Source organism: Otolemur garnettii, unplaced genomic scaffold, assembly GCF_000181295.1.
Source record: "Otolemur garnettii isolate 467f Iridium unplaced genomic scaffold, OtoGar3 scaffold00089, whole genome shotgun sequence".
Taxonomy (NCBI): domain Eukaryota; kingdom Metazoa; phylum Chordata; class Mammalia; order Primates; family Galagidae; genus Otolemur; species Otolemur garnettii.
The window spans coordinates 1,084,389-1,107,221 of NW_003852484.1; the positions used below are offsets into that span (position 1 = coordinate 1,084,389).

The 22,833-nt window shown below is 43.3% G+C and overlaps 1 protein-coding gene across 7 annotated transcripts in view; it reads right to left on the reverse strand.

Annotated features, from left to right (window-relative positions):
* LOC111721722 (kalirin-like) overlaps positions 1–22,833 on the reverse strand; it is a 122,317-nt gene that overhangs the window by 39,900 nt on the left and 59,584 nt on the right. For 3 of the 7 annotated variants that reach the window (XM_023516327.1, XM_023516328.1, XM_023516325.1), the window contains 11 exons: positions 20,338–20,404; positions 18,799–18,902; positions 18,550–18,619; positions 17,970–18,056; positions 17,072–17,164; positions 16,273–16,323; positions 15,340–15,417; positions 11,493–11,678; positions 10,937–11,108; positions 5,313–5,551; positions 369–1,425 (listed from right to left, as the gene is read on the reverse strand). In XM_023516327.1, coding sequence (XP_023372095.1) covers positions 1,168–1,425; positions 5,313–5,551; positions 10,937–11,108; positions 11,493–11,678; positions 15,340–15,417; positions 16,273–16,323; positions 17,072–17,164; positions 17,970–18,056; positions 18,550–18,619; positions 18,799–18,902; positions 20,338–20,404 — 1,405 coding nt within the window. In that variant the 3' untranslated portion in view covers positions 369–1,167. Of the gene's footprint in view, positions 1–368; positions 1,429–5,312; positions 5,552–10,936; positions 11,109–11,492; positions 11,679–15,339; positions 15,418–16,272; positions 16,324–17,071; positions 17,165–17,969; positions 18,057–18,549; positions 18,620–18,798; positions 18,903–20,337; positions 20,405–22,833 lie in introns of those variants that run through there. The other 4 variants (XM_023516326.1, XM_023516324.1, XM_012808440.2 and 1 more) reach the window with 3 other exon arrangements.

Consider the following 22,833-nt stretch of genomic DNA (forward strand, 5'->3'; position numbering starts at 1 on the left):
CCCTTAAATCCCTTCCCTGGGTGACCACATGGCCCTGGAAAGCCATGGGAGATGTCAGCCAAATGCTGCCATGTACTCTAGTTGTCCACTGACATCAGCTCCTCCAGGCTGCCCAGCTGCTGGGAGCCTGTTGGACAGCACCCAGTCTGTAACCCTGCTCATCTCAGAGGTTTGGGGAGCCCACCAAGATTGTTAGAAGGGAAGGCTGGGGTGGAGCTCTATTGAGTGACAAAGGCACTTTTTGTGTAGGAAAAACTGCCAATGCATTCACCCAACTCCTAAAATACATAAAAGAAAGGGAAAAAAAAGGCATGGTTTGCACATTCGAAAGTCCAAGGATAGTGAAATGGAGGAAAAAGGGTTTAACCTCATTAAAACATGCTCATGGTGAAAATTTATTTTACATATTTAAAATAGTACAGGTAAAGTTATTAGTTACATTACAGATACAATGACGAGCGCGGGGACTCTCCATGATATTGCACAGCCTGACTCCATCCAGACGGGTTTCTTTAAATAGTGCAAAATGCTTTGTACAGGAATGTGTTCAGAAGGGGCTTCACAACCAAAATAAGGAAGGGAAATATCTTACAAATTACCATGAACATATATTAAAGTGACACAGGAAGGGGGCAAATTAAAAAAAAAAAGTTACAATCTGTACAGAGGAATTGCCACAGACAACCAGAAAGTTCCCTTTCTCCTGGGAGAAGAAGCAAGCCTCCAACCTTTACAGGTCTGGCATCTGTGCTAGGGTAATTTTTTTGGGTCAATCAAAAATATCTATATATCTCTAGATCAGTAACTTAATACAATATAAATAGAAGTCCAGTCCAGTGAGTCCTGTAGGGGTCAAATGTAGCAATGGAAGTTTTGCTTTTTGTCACCTAGGGTTTCAGTAGGGTTCTTTTCTTAATGAGTTGAGGGGGAGGAAGGGGAAAAAGAAAAAAAATTACTGCCACTGCCACCAACCAAAACACCAGAACAATCCAGCCTGGATGCCTCGTGCTGCGTGGGGCTCCAGCACTCAGACAGGGGTTCCAGTGGCACTGTTGAAAGTAAGCAGCAGGATTTCCCTACTGTGTGTTTGCACTTTTGTGTTCATTTGTTTTTGAATTTTTTTTTTTTAATCCACATACTCCTCTCCCGGGGAAGCCAATGAGGCACTTACTTGATGCTCCCGTCACTATTTTCTGCTGCTGCCGTGGCTTTGGTGAGGGGCGCCAGGATGCTGCCTGGGACCCAGCCCTCGGCTGCGGGGGAGTGATCACTGGCGGGCTGGTACACCAGGCACATGTTCTGCTGGTTGACGGCGAGGACCTGGACCACCTCACCTTGGCTCACACAGATTTCATTCTCTTTCAGTGCATAGTAATCTTTGATCACAGCCATGGAAGAGGTCCCATTGCAGCCTCCCAGGTCATTCTGCTAGTAGACAAGGGTAAGAAGGACACAAACACAAGGAGACTGGTTCACAAGGGCTTGGTCTGTGCCCTGCTAGGCTAAATCTCTCTCGACCAGGCTAAAGAGCTGGCAGAATACTCTCTTGACTAATGACATTATGTTCACAGATGTACTCTGAGAGTGCAATGTTTAGAACAATGTTTCCTAAATATTCTATCAGGAGGGAATAGGTAGGAATAGTGCCCAGCCCCAGTCCAGGTAAAGGTGTATATTAGCACGCCTCTACCCGGAAGCCCCTTCCCAGCATGCAATATTCCCACCAGCAGCATCCTCTTATAAATGCAAAGAATCTGGCACTGGCACCTGGGTAGAGTAAGGTCAGGGCAAAGGTCACAATCCTTCAATGCAAAGAACACAGACCCTTTGATTATTATTTTTCCTTTTTTTTCTTTTTGGTCTTACGCTATATTCTGACCCTCCTTGAAACAGGAGTAAGAATGACATCTCTGCTCGATTCAAAGGCAAGGCTATGACCTACACTTACCCAGCATCCTGCAGAAACAGACTCCTGCAGTCCCCTCCACTACTCATTAATAGGAAAGGCACTGCCTACATGACCTTTTCATGTTGAGTCTACACCAGGGAAGCTGCTTCAAGACAGCCTGTACCTCCCAAGGCCTAGATGCTTTATAAAGCACAGGAGAGCCAGAAATTCAATATATTTGGATAATGTAATAGTACCTTCAACTTATTCACAAAGGCAGGGGTTTTGTTTTTTGTTTTTAATTATTATGGGTACATAATAGTTATAGAGATTTATAGAACATATGATGTTTTGATACAGGCACACAATGTGAATTAATCAAATCAGAGTAACTGGGGTATCCATCGCTTCTGGCATTTATCACTTCTTTGTGTTAGGAACATTGTAATTCTACTCTTTTAGTTATTTTAAAGCAGTGGTTCTCAACCTTCCTGATGCTGCAGCCCTTTACTACAGTTTCTGTGGGTCGTGACCTACAGGTTGAGAAGGGCTATTTTAAAGTATATCCTAACTCGGACATGTATGGTGCCTCATGTTTGTAATCCTAACACTTTGGGAGGCTGGATGGTAAGATTGCTTGAGGCAAAGAATTTAAGACCAGGCTGAGCAAGAGCAAGTGACCCCTGTCTCTACAAAAATTAGAAAAATTAGCCAGGCATGGTAGAGTGTTCCTGTAGTCCCAGCTACTCAGGAGGCTGAGGCACAAGGATTGCTTGACCCTAGGAGTCTGAAGTTGGTGATGCCACTGAACTCAAGCCTAGGTGACAGAGCAAGACTGTGTCTCAAAAAAAAAAAGTATACCCTAACTCTGCAGTCCCCAACCCCCAGGGCTGCAGACTGTACTTATCTATTCCTATTAGGAACTGGGCCTCACAGCAAGGGGTGAGTGGTAGGTGAGGGAGGGAACCTTCATCTGTATTTACACAGCTCCCCAAGTTCACATCAGTGCCTGAGACCCTCCTCCTGTCAGATTAGCAGTGGCATTAGATCCCCACAGGAGCACAAACCCTACTGTAAACAGCACACGCTCCTAATGACACTCTGATGCCTGATGATCTAAGGTGGAGCTGAGGTGGGGATGACAGTGCTAGGGAGCAGCTGCAAATACAGATTCTCATTAGCAGAGAGATTTGACTGTGCAGGGACCATAATAAATCAATTTCTTGCAGATTCATATCAAAACCATCTTCCCTAGCACCCTGCTCCTAATCCATGGAAAAACTGTCTTCCATGAAACCAGTCCCTGGTACCAAAAAGGTTGGGGACAACAGCTCTTAGTATTGATTATCGTCACTGTGTTGTGCTCCTTGTATCTAATTATCTAACTATATTTTTGCACCCATTAACCATCCCCACTTTATCCCCTGCATCCCCACGACCCCTCCCAGCCTCTAGTCACTATCTGTTTACTCTCTCTCAGGGAGATCAGTTGTTTCTAATATTTCACTCCTATATATGATGGAGAACAGGCAAGATTTGTCTTTCTGTGCCTGGCTTGTTTCATTAATGTTCTCCAATTCCATTCATGTTGTTGCCAAATAGCAGAGTTTCAGTCTTTTTTGTGGCTCCATAATACAGACAGTCCCATATCCAACTGACGTTCAACTTGCACTTAGGAACAGAGAGGCTGTTATGGGTAGTAGGCAAATGTACCTGTTCCAACTTACATACAAATTCAACTTACTAAGAACAAACCTACAGAACCTACCTCATTTTTAACCCTGGGACCGCCTGTATTCCACTGTGTACATGTACCCCAATTTCTTTATCTCATCATCTGCTGATGGGCACTTAAATTGATTCCAAATCTTGGTTATTGTAAATAGTGCTGCAATAAACATGGGAGTGTAGCTAACTTTTTGATATACTGAATTCCCCTCCTCTAGATACATTCTCGGCAGTGGGATAGTTATATTTTTAGTTTTCTGAGGAACCTCCAGCCTGTTCTCCATAGTGGTTGCAGTAACTTACATTCCCACCAACAGTGTATGGGGGTTCCCTTTCTCTACATCCTTGCCAGCATTCATTATTGCCTGACTTTTTGATAAGAGCCATTTTATCTGGAGTGAGATGATATCTCCGTGTAGTTTTGATTTTCATTTCTCTGATGACTAATGTTGAGCATTTTTTTATGTACCTGTTGGTCATTTGAATGTCTTCTTTTAAAAGATATCTATTCATATTCTTTACCTATTTTTAATTGGATTATTTGATTTTTTCTGTTGCGTTGTTAGAGCTTCTTATATGCTCTAATCTCTTGTCAGTTGGGTAGTTTGAAAATATTTCCTCACATTTTGTGAGTTGTCTGTTTACTTTGTTGATTATTTTCCTTGCTTTGTGGAAGGTTTTTAGCTTGGTGTGATCCCATTTGTCCAATTTTGCTTTGGTTGCCTGTGCTTTGGGGGTATTACTCAAGAAGTGGATAGGAAGTATTTAAGGTGGGAAATCATTTGTAGGTGATGTGATGAAATAGGTTGGTAGTTATTCTAATACAGAATTAAACTTGGACATTAATGATTAATTTTTTAAATAAAATCAATATTAAATAATAATTTGGGGAAAGAGAATAAAAATATAAAATTGGAATGTGAAGGTCAAAAAATGTAGGTGTTCCTAGTCATAGACCCATTTAGTTCTAGAGCAGTGGTTCTCAACCTGTGGGTCGCGACCCCTTCATAACAATGAAAATACATCATAGCATTAGGAAGGTTGAGAACCACTGATGTAGAGGAAACTGAGGCCTAATGACATTAACTAACTTGCTAAGGTTCTAGAAAAAATGAAATACCGAATTTGGAATAGAAGCTGGATTGCCTGGTTCCTAATCTAGCACTTTTCCCATTTCTCTCTTGTTCTTACTACATTTTAGGGTCAGGATAGCTGTGCAGACCAGCTTTATGACCCTCCTCATGGTGATAGGTGAATTGTGGATTTTCTATGATGAACATCAATCCACTCACCCACTCTCATATTGCCGATCAATTTTCCTTTGCCACATCATTAGTAAAGAACTGTGAATGTACTTTAGAAGCTGTGTTCAAGGCAGATCATCTTTTTGGAGTTGTGACTTTTAGATGATCAGCACCACAGCTACTGTATTTGGTATAAATCACCCATTTTCATGGTGCTATCACAATATTACCTTATATTTGTATAGAGTTCTATAGATGATACCAGCTCCTTAACACAGAATGTATGACTGATCTAACTCAATTTATAAGAAAGAGAAATTATTGAGACTAGACTGTATTTTGTTGACCATTCCTGCTATAACAGTCAGCATAAAAAGATGGTACTTCTTAAAGTAACCTCTGAGGCTATGTCCTCATAGTGGCAAGGGTGGGAGTTATAGGTCATCACCTACCTTGCTGGTTTCAAACTTGTCCCCAGGCTGGTGGTAGTCAAACCCCGGACTGCCATTGGAGGTAGATATCTTCAGGGGTGGCAGAGGTGGGTTATAGGTGGAGCCCTTTGGGGGCTTCTCAGAGCCCACGGGGACAGAGGAGTAGGGCCTAGGGCTGGCTTGGGGAACCCTTGCAGGTTGAGACCTCATCACAGCTGTGCTCCTTTCTTTGCGCTGGTACTCAATGGGCGACTGTAATGCTGTAGGATAAGAGCAGGTGGTCACTCTAAGCTTTGAGAATCCCACAAGGATTTAGACACTGGTTAGGTAAAAGGCTTTGTGTTAGGCATAAGTGGATACAGAAGGAAAACATGACACTTTTTTTTTTGAGACAGTCTCACTATGTCACCCTTGATAGAGTGCTGTGGTGTCACAGCTCACAGCGACCTCAAACTCTTGGGCTTAAGCGATTCTCTTGCCTCAGCCTGCCAAATAGCTGGGGCTATAGGCACCTGCCACAACACCTGGCTATTTTTTGGTTGCAGTTGTCATTTTTTTTTGTTTTAGCAGGCCCGGGCCGGGCTCAAACCCACCAGCCTCGGTGTATTGTGGCTGACGCCCTATTCACTGAGCTATGGGCACCTAGCCAACATGACCTTTATGTAAAAGAAAATGTGAGAACTAAGACACCTACCTAAAAAATGAAAATAGAGAACCAAAGTGGTGCCACACGTGAGGTGCAAAGTGTCATGCAAAAGGAGGAAAGAGTGTGCATGTGTGTATGTATGTATAAATGCATGTATGTGTGTGTGGTGGCGGGACTAAGAGCTTCAAGGGCTTCAAATTCTGACATTTAGACTCTGCAGGAAGGAAGCAAGTGTGTGAAGTGTGTTTGGGAAACAGGAAGTAGTCAGAGTGCCCAGAGCCTAGGGCCATGGGTCTCTACTGAGGAAGAGGAAACATGATAGGGTAGGGAGGTAAGAAGTATGAAAGATCTAAAATCCAAGCCAATGAGTCTGGGCTTAATTCTGAAGGTCACAAAAAGTAACTAGATTAAATAAACTTCAAAGTTTAAATTCAGATTCTATCATCAATGCCACATTTGAGAATCATTAACCTTGTATTGGTTAGGAGGAGGGATTGAGAGGAAGAGGCAAAAGCCTCTGTCTAATTCAGAAACCATGAGACAGTAATAAGCAAGAGGCAGAGGGTCTAAGGAGGGGAGGGCTTAGGGATGTGGAATGGACACAGGTGTGGCAAGTGTGGAGGGGGATGAGCCTGACAGCCTGGAAAGGAAGAGCAATGTAAGGTGGAAGACGGTGCAGGGTTGGAGATGGGAGGATGGCAGTCAGCAGAACCCAGAAGACAGGAAAACAAGCTGATTTGAAGGGAAAGACATAAACTATGTTTCACAGAGTTTAAGGTAACAAAGTTTCAAGGTCTGAATACTAAAGAGGTACAGCCAGGCAATCATCATACAGGTCAAATTCTTTAAGAATGACTTCAAGGGTTGGCCTGATTATGTCATTTTTAACAGTATTCACTGTAACAACTACTTAAGTGGGTTAACAGCTGGGGCCCAGAGAACTTTTCAATTGTAAGGATATGTCTATAGCTGTAGGTAGGTACTTCAATAGAACTCAATATAGGGTCATACTTCCTTTCTATTTGAGGCCTCAGGAGGGAAAGATTGGCTCTGAGATGCCTGTACATGTCTCTGTAAGTATTAATAAAAAGCCTGGCCCTGGTCCACCATCACATCCTTGTCCCTTGAGTGTGTCAAAGTAATATCAGGCCTGCCAGAGCTCAGTCTCTCTCCCCGCGGAGTATTCTGCAGGCATTAAATATTTAGATAATGATAACCTAGTTCAGTAATATAATTGGTCCTCTGTATTCATGGGCTCTGCATCTGTGGATTCGACCAACTGCAGGTCGAAAATATTTGGGAAAAAACAAAAACTGATGGCTGCATCTGTACAGAACATGTACTTATTTTTTTTCTTGTTATTACTCTCTAAACAATATACTGTAACAACTATTTACATAACATTTATGCTACATTAGGTATTACAAGTAATCTAGAGATGATTTAAAGTATACAAGAGGATGTACATAGGTTATGTATAAATACTATGCCATTTCTCATCAAGGACTTGAGCATCCATGGATTTTAGTATCCATGGAGGGTCCTGGAACCAATGCCCTGTGGATACGAAGAAATGACTGCACCTCTATAATTTTACTATAATCAGAAGAGGGTCTCTTGGAACTATGTAAAGTAAAGTCTGAATCATTGACTGTGACTAAAGAAATGCAGTTCTAAGTTTTAAATACATAGCAAGTTTGTGAAGTAATACTTGTCAAACTGAATCCATGAATCAATACCCATCATATGAAATTGGAATATTACCTGATCATATACAATAACTATGCTACAGCATTTGAAAAAGTATGTCTTTTTAATTTTATTTTTATTTTTTGTAGAGACAGGAGTCTTGCTTTTGCCCAGGCTGGTCTCAAATTTTTAGGCTTCAGCAATCCTTTTGTCTGGCTTTCCAAAGTGCTAGGATTACAGGCACGAACCATGAGCCACCATGCCCAGCCATGCCTCATTAAATAAGCTACACATAGGTTAGGCATGGTGGTTCATGCCTGTATCCCAGCATTTTGGGAGACTGAACTGGGAGGATTGCTTGAGCTCAGGAGTTCAAGATAGCCTGTGGGCATCTCAGGAGGCTAAGGCAGGAGGCCTGCTGGAACCCAGGAGTTTGAGATTGCAGTGAGCTATCATTCTGTCTCAAAACAAACAAACAAACAAACAACAACAACAAAAAAACTACATAGAGAACCTGAATTCTTTTCCAGCCTCAACCTGCATAACTTAGGTCTTAGGATCTAGAAAGCTGTACATCTCTGACAGGGCTTGGACTTGGCTGATGGATATAATATCTTTTACCTGATGCTGTTTCTTTTCCTTGTTTGCTGGGAAGCTCATAGATAATGTGTACCCTACCATTAGCACTTACAATGCAGTTTTGTGGGTAAGAACCTAATGTGAAATCCTATGGGTTCAAGTTCTTATTCTATTACCTATAGTTTTTGTGACCTTGGACAAATTTTTTAATCTCTCTGAGTCCCCCCCCTTTTTTTAACCTGAAAAATATAGGACGCTAGCACTTACCTTTCCATGTTGATGTGAGGATTAAAAGTGAAAAAAACATGTGAAATGTTATGCACAGTGCCTGGCACAGAGTAAGGACACCATGTATTATTATCATATGTATTATAATAATGTATGAGCCATTATTATTACATCAATAATTTCTGGTTTTGACTTATTGTCATACCTCGTTTTTCTTTTGTTCTGAATTGATAAATTTAAAAATCCTCATTCCAGCTTAGAACCTATCAGAAATTCCTAATAGAATACAATTTAAATGAATGTACTTCATATATGCACATATTTTACATAAAATTATTTTTATCAATGAAAGTATTAATTCAAAGTTGTATATTCAGCAATCATAAGTCATATATAATTTTCATTACCATCTTTCAGGGCTAGACTGGTATTGAATTTTAGACTTTTAAGAATGAAAAAGAATTTTAGAGATCACTTAGTCTAGTTTTTTTCCACTGACTTTTCTACAGTTGGGGGTCAAACAGTAGGGCCCAAAATACTCTTTGTAATGCTCTGAGGTCACATGTTCTATATTAATAAGTCATGGCGGCTTGCTATACAATCTCCTTCTATTTGTTTTAAAATACAAACATATGCTGAATACCTCACCATAATAAATACCATAGTAAAACCGATATCACAGGGAGGTGTGCCCTGTCTTCCTGCTCTCAGCACAGCTGGTACACCACGACAGGCTGGCATGGGCAGGAGATCTACCCAAACCCGTCTTTTCACAAAATGAGCCACAGGAGGCTCACAGAAACGTCATGGCTTGCCCAAGGTCCTCAACTATATGTCACCTTTTATCTTTCCCTACAGCATTCAGTTCCATTCCAGACACCCAGAAAATGCTATTTTTGCATAATTTGAAAGAGTCCAGATCCTAGTACTTGCATGAAGAGGTGAAACCCAAGGGTGGGCCCCTGTACATATGTGTACATGTACATGTGTGAGCACATACGACCATATCTCAGGCAGGCATGAAGAGGAAGTATGCCCACAGGCGGTACTCTGCAAGCACATGCACGCTTATATGTGTGTGTGTGTGTGTGTGTGTGCATGCATACAACATACAGGTATATGCCTGGTGAGTTTCCAGGCTGACTTTGTTACTGGTTACATTTTTTTTTTTTTTTTTGAGACAGAGCCTCGAGCTGTCACCTTGGGTAGAGTGCTGTGGCATCACAGCTCACAGCAACCTCCAACTCCTGGGATCAAACAAGTCTCCTGTCTCTGCCTCCCAAGTAGCCACAGGTGCCTGCCATAATGCCTGGCTATGTTTTGGTTGCAGCCGTTGTTGCTGTTTGGCAGGTCCAGGCTGGATTCGAACCTGCCAGCTCAGCTGTATGTGGCTGGCACCTTCGCCACTTGAACCACAGGCGCAGAGCCTACTGGTTACATTTTGCCTTCATCTTCAAGCTTTGTTTTTGCTCAAGAGACTTCTGAGCTCACCAACTCTGTTCTAGTTTAAAACTATGCACTCCCTTCACACACCAAGTTCAATGTGGAGAAAATCCCAGCAGAGGAAATAATAAAGACACGTAAACAGGGTCGCAACTCCATTTCCCTCCAGTTCACATCCCCAGTGGGGGAGTCTTGCAGGGACCACAGAGAGCTGGATTTGCCAATTTGTTCTGAGAAGCTGCGAGGTATTATTGAAATTTAGAGTGAGCCAACACCTCTCTTAAGAGGTAAGGGGGCTGGGTGCAATGGCTCACAGCTATAATCCTACCACGCTGGGAGGCCAGGGCAGGTGGACTTCCTGAGCTCAGGAGTTGAAGACCAGCCTGAGCTAGAGTGAGATCCTCTCTCTAAAAATAGCCGGGCATTGTGTTGGGCACCTGTAGTTCTAAGTACTTGGGAGGCTGAGGCAAGGAGATTGTTTGAGCTCAAGAGTGGGAGGTTGCTGTGAGCTGTGATGCCATGGTGTTCTACTCTTTATTACTCTTTATTTATTCATCAAAGTAAATAGAATAGAATAAAATAAAATGGGTAAAAATTGCTAGCAAAGTGACTTATCTAGGCTCTCACAATGTTGGGAGAAGAGTTATCTAGAGTTAACTGCTGAGCTCCTAGTTATCTCCAGATAACAGCAGAGAACCTGAGAATAACAACCCCAGCCAACCACCGAGTGGGAAAACACGTCTTTGATAGTCTGCTCTGAAGACACAGAGAATAGGCCCATCTCAGACTTTTGCCCTAATTCGTACCAGTGGGTAGTAGAGGCCACAGGCATACATCCTACATGTCCTGTAAGAGAAATCCCTTCTTTTGGCAAGATGGGGTTTCTTTTTCATACCCCACCTGTCCCACTTGTGTGTTCAGATTCAGAAGAATTCAAAAGCATTTCTGAAAACTACAAAGTTTGGAGTCGACATAAAATGTGATCTGGGTTCACAACTCACTGTGACCCAGGGAAGCTCAGAGGGGTGAGTTCCTCTGAGGTGGAGGAGCCAGCACCCACCATTTAAGAAGTCTCGCTGTGTGTCTAGGACTTGATTGATGTCCTGCACCCAGGCCTGCTGGATGTCAGCGTTGGCGGCTTGCAGAATGACCCTCTCAGAAGTCTCTCTGTTCATGAGTGCAAACTTGCAGGGGTCACTGTCCACGTTCTCCTCCAGGACCAAGTAATTCATCTGGAAGGAAACAAGTTGGTCTGTTTCATATTTCCAAAGGTGTTTTTGTTTCTTAAAGCAGAGACATATACCTTTCTTTAAAGTTTTTATTTCAGGAGAAGTTTCCAAATTTTACCCTGGATCTAGCAGGTCAGTGCTTTGGTTTCTGTTTCTGGAGGAGTGACCCGACCCCAGGGAACCTGATCATGATGGAGGCTGGCCCTCAACCTGCCACTTTTTCTCACAAATAATCACTGTTTTTCACTTAGCCTCCATAATGATGTATTACTGGACTGGCAGATCTTCAGCGTTCTGGACCCTTGCCAGGCCAGGCTTCACCTTAGGGAAGCAGATCCCAAGTGTGTGGCCCTTTCTGCCCCTTCTCATTCCTACTGGGGTCCTTACCTTGATGCTCCTTTTGAACATGTAGCCCGGGGTGAGGGAGCCCTTCCTGAGCAGTTCACTGAAGATGACAATCTGTTCAAAGAGGAACACGCGCCTCTCCTTGGTCCGGGACTGCATGCCTGCATCCAGCTCGATCACATAGAACGTGTCCTGCTGCAGCAGCTTCCCCTGAGCAGTCAGGGTGCCCTGGTGGAAAGGAGCCAGGGTGAATCAAACGAAAATGGGGAGACGGCCACTGCCCTCTCAGGCCACACTACCTCCCTCTCTGGGGACATGGGCAACAGACCTGACATCAAAAGGCTCAGGGCTCTGGTAAGAGACTGAATCTGAACCCATCCCCTCATGTAGGGGCAGATCATGGCCACTTTCCTGTTCACGCAGGGCCCTGGAGCCACCGAGAAAGAGCTCAAGCAAAGGCCATAGGTAAAAAGATGAAATTAGTAGCTAAAAAGAAGTTCTAGAGTTATTCTGATCCTTCTAGTTTTTTTATTAAAAGGAGACTAGAGGCTCGGCGCCTATAGCTCAACCGGCTAAGGCGCCAGCCACGTACACCTAAGGTGGCGGGTTCGAATCCCCAGCCCGGACCCGCCAAACAACAATGACGGCTGCAACCAAAAAATAGCCAGGCGTTGTGGCGGGCGCCTGTGGTCCCAGCTACTTGGGAGGCGGAGGCAGGAGACTCGCTTGAGCCCAGGAGTTGGAGGTTGCTGTGAGCTGTAATGCCACGGCACTCTGCCCAGGGGGACAGCTTGAGGCTCTGTCTCAAAAAAAAAAAAAAGAAAAGGAGACTAGAAAACAGGTGACACTTGCAGCTAGAAGTAGACTTTCTGTCCTCAGAGCTCTGAGAGCTGTAGCTGCCTGGCCACTCTACAGTACAGGCCAATGACCTGGGGGACTCTCATGGCCACAAATCTTGGGCTTACCTGTGGCCAGGGAGGTGATGGAGGCAGGACCACAGATACAGTGGCAAGTTGGGCACCTCTCTCTTATCCTCGTATTATTTTAGGATAGGGAATTCTGAAGCCTTGTCTCCAGCTACAGGGCAACAGACAATGTGGGGGCAGCACACGTAGGTCCCATGGTTTATATGCTGATAGGTACTTTTCTGGGTCCTGTAATCCTTCTTAAAATGACTCTAGCTACCAGACACCCTGACACCCAGCTGAGGAGGTAGAGCCTATTTTGTTCGTCAGCTTCTAATGAGATTTTTAGAGACATCTTTACCTCTTCAAAGGAGATATGCCCCCACCCTGCAAGTCTTCCCAGAATCTGTCTGAGAGTTTTGCCTTTGCTATTGCTCTGCAGTAGGAAGACTAACAGCTGAGGCAGCAGAGGCCCCTGACATGTAGGTATTCTTTTTCAGGGGAGAGTTTTTGTGCTTTAGTGCAAATGTGGGCCATTCCCTTCACGTGACGCCTTATTCCAAACACTGCCTGGCATAAGGGTCGTTTTTCTTTTGTGTTCCTAAATAATGCCTGCCCTCTGCTTGGCTCTTTACTGCCAAGGTCAGCAGTCAAACAGGCTTATCTCTAACCTGGACTAAAGTTAATACTAAGCCAGTGACCCGCTAGCCAGAAAGCTCTAAAAGTTCTATTAATATCACACAGAACCTGATCATGGGTTATAGCCAGCCAACACCAAAAGGAAAGCCAGAGAATTTGACAGAGCGGGAATTAAAATGAGGGGCCTCTAACTTCTTGCAGGCCCAAAGTCATGGTCATGGGGAGCAGACAGATGTTCACTGTTCTTCCCGATTAGCTGAAGGAATGCAAAGCAGATTCTCTGTGGATTGATGAACATAGGAGGCAGTGGGACTTGACTTAAAAGAGATGAGAATCCTATGCTTATGTGTGGCCTGCGTGCACACACATACACACAACGTGGCTCCAGTGATGTTTAACTTGGGTCAGATAGCACAAGCACATGCCACTTTTCCAGTCAGTGCCACCTTCCTCCAGAGACCCAGAGAGAGCCAGGCCAGACTGCTGTTCGGAAAACGTGGGGACTTCAAGGTTGAAGAGCAAAAAGGATTACTTGGTTTGTTCAGAACAGCCTCAGACATGGCATAATGCTGAGGGAAAAAACTGTAAGACTCCACCCAGTACGACTGGAAAAAACCATGTGACAGCACAGTGTGTTTCTGTAACACTGCTTATTCCTCAGGTCTACCCGGGAGAACCAGGAATCTATGAAAAATGAATAGCAAAGAAGACCTTCCACGTAGTTCCTGTCACAAAACACAGAAGACAAACAAGGGCACCCAGAAAAAGCTGAAAGGGCAAGGTAGACAGGAGATTGGGCTTAAACACACATGAATCCAACTCATTACTCAAATATAAACCAAATAAAGCACCTTCCATACTTATCTATACTACTGCTGTCTGCTTTCTGTCTATTCTAGTCTGGTTTAGCTAGGAAGAAGAGCTACTTCTTTCTTAATTTTATTTATTTATTATCATAAAGTTTTTGTAGAGATATGGTGTTGCTCTGCTGCCCAGGTGGTCTCAAACTCCTAGCTTCAAGTAATCCTCTCATCTTAGCCTCCCAATGTGTTATGATTACAGGTGTAAGCCATTATGCCCAACCTATTTCTTTCTTAATTATCTCAGTTTCTAGGAATCCTTTTTCTCCAAAAGGGAGAAACAGAATTAAAAGATTACTGGAGAACAGAATTAAAAAACTCACATCTCTCTGCAGGGGGGATCAGTAACTACTAGGTACAAGTCAGTGATTGTGTCAGTTCCAACTTTACCACATTAATATTCAAGGCATATTAGTTTAGTTAGTGTATGAGACTTGGATATAAACTAATAACAGTTTTTAAGTTTAAATCAGGAAAGTCAGTTTGTTCTCCAAAGGTTCACTGTTACAGGTTGAACTGTGTTGTCCCTCACGCCCTGCTGCCCATCCCTCACCCATTCATGTGTCAGAACGTGGCCTTATCAGGAGGTAGGCTCTTTGCAGAGGTAATCAAGTTAAACGGAGGTCATTAAAGTGAGCCCTAATGGAATATGACAGAGGGGAGGCAATGTAAGATACAGGGATAATGCCATGTGAACATGAAGATAGCCATCTGCAAGCCATGGAGAGAAGCCTGGGACACATCCCTCCCTTGCAGCCTGCAGAAGGAACCACCCATACAATACCTTGATTTCACACTTCTAAGCCTCCAGTAATGTGACACAATACATTTCTGTTGTTTAAGTCACCCGATTTATGGTACTTTGGTATGGTAGCCCTAGAATACTAGTATATTCACTTAAACCAAAATCCTTGAGACATCTAGCTATTTCCCTAAGATTTGATTCCCCTCTTCAAAGAACAGAGATATAAACTATAACGTTTAGCTTAAAAGGTTCCTTTAACTAAAAAGTCAGTCCCTCCACAGATCTGTTTATTAGAACTACCTTCTCAAAAATTAAAAAAAAAAAAATTTAAAAAAAGGTATTCCGTTCTCCTGCTTAGGTCCGCGTCTATCACATAGCTCTGCTATGGACTCACTCACATTCCCAGCATTTCTTCATCAAAAAAAAAAAAAGGGAAGAGGTCAGTGCCAGGTCCAAACAATTATAGAGAACTTTGGGTCTTTCCCACCCCTGGGAATTCTGACTCTGGCTTGGCCTTCTGCTCTGTAACTTCCTATGACTGCCCAAGTGCTGGACTTCCCAAACTGATGCACCTTCCAGGCCTGTGAACAAGAGAGCCCAGGCACAAAGGGCTAAAGAAGGAGGCCCAGGCCAAAGATGGAGGCAGAGGAGGCTGGACACAGGGCTTCAAATGGAACAGGCCTCGATGGCCTGGACTCCTGTGCCTAGGAGAGGGCTTAGAAGCATTCCTAAGGACTCACCTCAAAGCCCTGCAGGCGTCCAAGATTCATCATGTCATTGCAGCGTTTGGGAACAAGGCACATTAACTCCACTGCTTTCTGTAGGAAAGAATGGTAGTCACTCAGGAGGGGAACAGCACTCAGGAAGGACACTGTCAGGAATTCAGTGCTGGAAGACAAGGACCTCGCTTCTGACATCCCTTTTAACCTAGGAGAGGACACTGGTCCCTGCTGTCCACTCTCAGGGAGTGCAGGGCTTTCTCTTCTAGACAGGGGATGTTGGTCATAAGTCAGTGACTCCACATGGCGGGCATATCACTCAGCCCGTCCTTTCCTACTTTCTCACTTCTGTTTAACAATTTCCTTTTCTTCTCTTATTTTCTTTCTTCTCTCCTTTATTCGCTGGCTGCCCAAGCAACACATAGCCTGGCTTATGAAACACTAGAGTTTTTAACCTAAAATAACCTGCCAGAATGATTCGTACCCTCTCTGGCTTAAAATAATCCCCTTGGTGACATTGTTTCAAAGGACTTTACTTTAGGGAGTAATCCTTGGGGGTGGGGTGGGGGATGGAAATGAAATACTTTACATGTTTGTAGATTCGAACAGTACTTAGAGTCATGGATAAAGTTGCTTATTGGAGCTCTTTTGCAATTTACACCCAATCTCTGAAGGATGTGAGGGGTAAAGTACCACCTTTTCCCTCTATATGTCACCAGGAGCCACCAGTAGGGGCACATTCAGGTCTGGCCCAGGACAGAAGTCTTAAATTCTAGAAAATACTCTGTTCATTAACCCTTGCCATCCTCACCCTGCCGAGTAGCTGTTCGCAAGGACCTCTTACTGTCTAAGGGGAGGCCAGTGTGGATCCTCCTGGGACAATCTTCTTCCCAATAGAGAGAGACACCCAGCATGGGCCCTGAGACCAGCAAGCATTACACGCAGAAAACTCACCTCAATATCGGAACACTCCAAACCAGCCTTCTCACTATATCTCAGGAAGTCCTGCAAGTAGGGGAAGTAGGGAAGGGTGTGGGAAGGGGTGAAATTAGTTAGTAAAATAGGCAGAGAGCTATAAAAAACTTATCATAAAATGTGGTAACACCCTAAAGACTTTCCTTTCCAGCAGAGGTGGCAACGGTTTGTAGTAGTTGAGAAACAAAATTATGAGTCACATTAGACATAATAACAGAGAAAACTCCCAGAATATTCAATGTCTGAAAGCTATGAGGGAAGAAGGGATAAGAGAGAGGGAGGGAAGAAGGAAATTATTTCAAGAAAGGATGGGGGAAAGTAAAATCTTTTTATTTAACCTTATACAGTTCTATGAGACAAACCAAATTAAGCCATTGTTTAAAATAAAATATAATCACATTTTAGGTATTACCATCCAAGGCTTCTAGAATCTTGCCTTTCCCTTTCTTTCCCCCCGTATTCCACTCTGATTTTATGCCCTTATTAGTTTTTAGTTTTTAAAAGTATTGAGTCAGTGATTGCGACAAGGTAAGAAAGTGAATTGAAGAAAAAACCCGAAACCAAGTAACATCCAGTGTTAAGAGCAGGAAGAATAGTAATGCAACTTACCTGGGGACAAAACTGAAGAGCAATCAGCAGACAAGCCTGCATGCACGCCCCCCTCCACCCCCAGTTCACAGTCCCTGTCTGTAGAGACAGACCCCTGAGTCCCACTGCTCTCCAGGTCTGAACCTGGGGAGGCCCTTCTTTTGCCCTGACCCAGGTCCTGGCTTCTTACCTTGAGGAGTAACTGGTATTTTGTTATTCTCTGAATGGGCTTAATGAGGAAGTCGCTAAGTGTCAGCCTCTGATTTATCTCCTGTTTTACCTCCTGAAACACAAAGAAGCTCTGTTAGGAAAAGAGATCAAAGAATTCGGGTGTTCTGGGTCAGGGATCAAAGACACAGAAGATAGGTCTTCATGATTTTCAATAAAGTTTAAGAATCTTCAAGCCATACAAGAGGTAAAATTGCCCACAGGACTGCTCATTTTTTAGGAACAACAGTAAGACACACCCTTAGCCTTAGTGCCTTCCTACTGTGCTTCCACAGCAAACACCTTCACCTTGGTCCTGGGAATCAAGCTAGAAGGGGATTGTGTTCTGTCTTTAGTGCTCCAGGGCAAAGTCCTAGGACGCAAGATCTGAATCCTAACCACAGATCTCCAAACACTGAGCTGAGGGCTCTTCAAAGTGAGGATACTGCCTTTCCTTCAACAAAATAGATCCTTCTAGGCTGGGGCAAGGCGAGACTAGGAACTGGCTGCAAATCCCTCAACCAAGAGAAGGCTCCTCAGCGAGCCCTCAAAAGGGGACTGTTGGGGAGGGGTATGGCCACATTCTGCCCTGGGGGCACTTAAATGCAGAACTGGTGCTTCTGAGATAGCCTCGGTCATTCTCAAATGACCTCTATCGCTCTGCAATGGAGGCTTCTCAAATCAGAACCCAGACCAGGCTCACTGCCAGCAAAGCTGCTCATGAGAGTTCAGCTAAGAAGCTAACGGCTCTGTGGAGGCAGCTATTCCTGCCATGAATGGGTCCACAGTGCTGAGAGGGAGTCACCTGTAGATGGTGCCATCTGGTATTTCAGCCTGAGTTTCACCCCCCATTCCAGTTCAGCACAGCCTCAGCAGTTTACCTCAAAGTAGGTGTCGTACTCGGCAACGATGTACTCAGAGCGTGGTTTATTCTGGCAGTACCACACGTAGATGTGCAGCTTCCGCTCCTGAAAGAGCAGAGGGAAAGGATGGGGACGGGCAGGTGTCTTGTGCCTTTTGTCCAGTCTCAGAGTGTTATGCTGGCTGCTCGTGGGCATGACAAAGACATGTCCCACGTGTGGGGACATACCAAGGCATCTAAACATCAAGAGTATGAAAGTAAATGCATCTGACAAGAGACACCTTTCAAATTGCCAAGGTTAAAAACAAACAAACAAACAAACAAACAACCAACTTGGGTGAGAAGAGAAGTAATTTTAAAGCTGGGGGTTGTGGTGGGTGCCTGTAGTTCTTGTTACTTGGGAGGCTGAGGCAGGAGGATTGCTTGAGCCCAGGAGTTTGAGGTTGCTGTGAGCTATGACACTATCATGCTTTACCCTGGGTGATAAAGTGAGGCTTTGTCTCAAAAAAGAAAAAGAAGGATATAGAGAGAAGGAATTTAAAAATGAATGTGAAGCGCCTAGTGAAGATCTAGGGGAGGAGGTGATGAAAGACACTCACGTGCTTAATGAAGAGCTGTGCCAATCTGTCTTGCTCCTGGATGCACTTTTCCAGTTCAGCCAGGAAAAAACTAAAAGGAGAGAGAGGATAAGAGAAGGAACCACATATTTAGAACCATATTATTTCTCAGTGATGAGATAAATGGCACAAGACTCTCCCCAAACCCATCCCCTTAGGTCATCTGGTCATCCCCAGATGCAGGAAGAAGGCTTGAGAGCCCTTGGTTCCCCGGGCAGCATTAACACGTACTCCTTATGCCAGTCATAAATCTGATGAATGTTTCCAAACACGATTTTGTCCTTTCCTCTCATATCCTCAGGGACACCCTTTTCTTCTATTCTCTTCATGAAGCCCTGTAGCAGCAGAGGCAATGGTTAGTAGGTACTTTCACGAGAAGCTTTTGGGGCCAAGCCCCACCCTGCAGCACCCACATGAGCCCACGCTCTGGCCTGAGTTTGAGGGCAAGTGCTTCTGCAGCTCCTCACTATTCAACTAGGCCTTTACCCCTGTGCAGAGTGATAAACACAACTTTTATGAAGTTTCTAGGTCCTTTCCTTTGTCTCTAGGTCCTTCGGGAAAGCAGAACATGGAAGAAAACAATCATTTGTCCCTCTTCCCTTCTCCTAATCCAAATTGATCAGGTCTTTAAAAGCTTAGAATTGATAGCTCTGATCTAGAAATAAGTCTTAATATGTTAATACTTTATACTCTGTGATCATATACAATGTCATGTAAGCTTTAAAATTAGGTTTTGAGGTTGTCCAGATAGTATTTATCCTCATCTAACAGACGAGAAAACCAAGTCTCCCGGGTGTCAGAGACTTGTCTTATAATTCCCCCACTGACATCTGACTCTCTGGACTTCAGTCCCCCAGTCTCCAGACTTCTATGTCCTCTATTCCTATATCTGAGGTAGTTGTAACCCTTGCAGCCCTCAGATCCCCTAAAAGATAAGAATAACTTTCCTAAGTTAGAGTTCAGGTCCTCTATATATCAGGTTAGTTTGTTTATCCAAGGTTCAGAATAAGCAAATATAAAGCTCTAAGTGAGCAGATTTCATAGGCTGGGGACTTACAGGGCAAATGTAAGGAGCCAGCAGGCAATTTAGACATGGGTCATACAATTTTTAGTCTTCATATTCTTTCATTTAAGATAACTAACAATAGGGCTCTAAGCCACCTAAATTTTCCATTTACTATCTTAGGCTTTTTCATCCACTATCTATATCCCTCTGTAAAGTGAATCCCTATGAAGATAGAGCTGTTTCATTTATTATCGACTCTTCACTGTGGACCTGTCAATCTTGTTTATTGGTGGGGTTTTTTGTTTTTTTTTTTTTTTTTTGGCTGTCTTCTTGGTAGCTATATTATCCTTAAAATCTATGGAAATGTATAAGCTCCAAGATTCCACTAAGAGTGACCTGCTTTGTGGCCACAGTGGCCCATAGCTCTGAAGAATATATGATCACATGGTTCATTAAACAGCATGGAAAAGCTCTTAAGACAGTAACATGGTTCCCATAAACACAAGTATGAGCTTAGCTCTAACCTCAAGAGGCTTCTCCAAACATTGTAACATTTAGGTCCCTACCTCCCTCTAAATATCTCATAATATTTCAAGAGGAAAAGAAAAAAAATTACCTACATATTCCATTTGTGTTACTATTTTTATTTTCATTTTTGCAAATACTCAGAGTAAAATATATTAACCACCACATTAAAACTCCTTGGCCTTGGTAGGGTCCAATATGTTCCCAGCTGGGTGACACACCCCAAACCATCTCCTCACCTCCACCACAATCCCCAGATCCTTGACATAGTCTTTCTCCGTCTGCACCAGCTCATTCAAGACAAACCTGAGCAGGAGATTAAGAACAATGAGGGCTCATCTTCATTGTTAAGCAGAAACTCTCAAGGTCACAGGAAAGTTACTTTTGGCACCTTTATAACAAAACCACCCAAAAGACCCACATGTAGCACCCAGAAATGTGCTTACTGATGCTCTTTCTACAAGAGGCTCCACTTCAGACCTGAGGGCACCAAGGCTGGAAAGGCCTTCCCCAGAGACCACCCAACAGTCAGATGGGGAAAGGATGCTCATTGCCTACCACTCTTTTTCATTTCTTTAGTTATTTTTATTTCAGATTAATATAGTGGTACACACGATAGAGACTTCACCACTTTCGTGTTTACCTAGCATTCCACTTTCCACTCTTCATAAGCCTTTCTCCCTCTCTTGTAACAGCATAGCTATAAAGACACAGAGCAGAAGAATGACAAGCTCTCTGGCAAAACTGAGTTCTGTAAGCTTTGAGGCTGAGGCATCAACATGAAACTTTTATTCCTTCATTTCAACTCCAATCTTCATTTTAGAGGAGAGACATATTTGTCTGATAACTAACCTTTGAGGCCTCTGAAGGTACAGAAGCTATAATTATTCAGATAGGTATCCATGGTAACTGGCCTGGAAAATCCCCATTCAAGGACAGAAAGATTGACTGCAAACCCTCCAAAGTCACAACTTTGAACACAGCATTCCCTGCCCCAGGTGTAGGATTTAACAACTATAAGACATTTGCTTTCTTGGTCTCTTTCTTGTTAATCATTTCCCCTTCTTGAAGCATTTATTTACTATGTGCCAGTTACCTCAGCTGGGTCTTCCCATGTTTTCTAACAAGGTAGATATCATAAAACTCTATTTTATATGAATGAAAATGCTAAGGCAGAAAGGCTGGGTAACTTGACCATGATTACAAAGTGAGTTGCAGAGCTGGGATTTTAAACCCAGTTGTATCAGAATCCAGAGACTGTGCTCTTTCACCGCAGCCCACTGCCTGAGAAACTATTCAGGCCGGCTCTTTAGAGTTCCTGAAGGGTCAAACCCAAACATTCCCCTTTCTTTTTTCTGTCCAGATAGGAAAGGGATACACATAAAATGCTTATGGTTGTGCACAGGTCAGGGTAGGGTGTGCAACCTACTAGAGTCCGACTCTTATTATCTAATTTGAAAGAGTTTTGCCAGGAGCCACACAACTGCATTTTTGGCCCCAGTGCAGAAGGAAAAAAGTTCTGAGATGTCAAAGAGGGGACTCAGCACAAGGATTGTAATCATTTTGAACCCAGGAAACCATTCATCTGCAATTCTTGTTCTGCACAGCCCTGAGAAGCCACAAAAATCCCTGGGTCTGGGGCCTCAGGGCAGTGGGGAGGAAGCAAAGGAACACACTTGCTTTATCAGCATGCCCAATGCTTCCAGCTAGCTCTTTCTCTTGTACACAGACAATCATGTGTTTTAGGCCACAGGAAGGAACTGGCAAGGCCAAATAAAAGCATTTAAATATAGCTTTAGCATGGCCCAAGTTGCTGCTTGGAAGAAAGTGGTAAAAGAAAACCCACTGGCAAGTCAGAGCAGGAATTTGGGGCTGGGAGGGCCCTCTGGAGATGAAGTCCAGCTCTCTTGTCTCCAGGTGATATTTTTATCCTCAACTCTTTACTGATGAATGGGGGCTGTCTTAGGCTTGACAGACTCTAGGGAAGGGGACTGGTTGTACTAGGTACTGCTGGTGGACCTCACACCTCCTCCTTGAAAGAGACATTATGGCACACTAAAAGACATTCTGAAAAGTTACATCAAATCTTTAAATTATATGCATCATAATGCAGTACATAGTTAATTGTAATATAAATTACATTGATAATAAAGTATTTCTTTGATGGCCAGTTCCTATTAGTAAAAGTTATTTGTAAATAAATTCAATTCTCTGGTCCAACTAAAATTATTCCAGCTGCAGGTTAGACCCATCTCTAACCTCTCTCTTTCACAATGGTAGGGAATGGCTGGTCTTCCACAGAAAATCTTTTAGAGCCTTTGCTCTGGCTATTCCCTCTGCCAAGAATGCTTTTCCTCTGCTGGCTAATTCCTTACTCCTTCTGGCCTTTGTGCAAGTGCCAGAACTACTTAAACTACAATGTGGCCTTATCTAGATGCCTGATCTGCTTTACACTGATTTATTTTTTCTTCTCCCAGATTCCAACATAAAACAAACTTTATTTTATTGTCTGGTTTATCCCATTAGGATGTAAACCAGCCGTGACAGCAAAGACTTCTGTTGCTGTTTGTCTTATTAACTGATGTATCCCACTGATGGTACACAATATGTGTTCAATAAATGTTTGTTGAATACATGAGTGACTAAAAATTAAGAAGTTAAGTCCATTTTCAATTTTTTTTTTTTTTTTTTTGAGACAGAGTCTCACGCTGTCACCCTAAGTAGAGTGCTGTGGC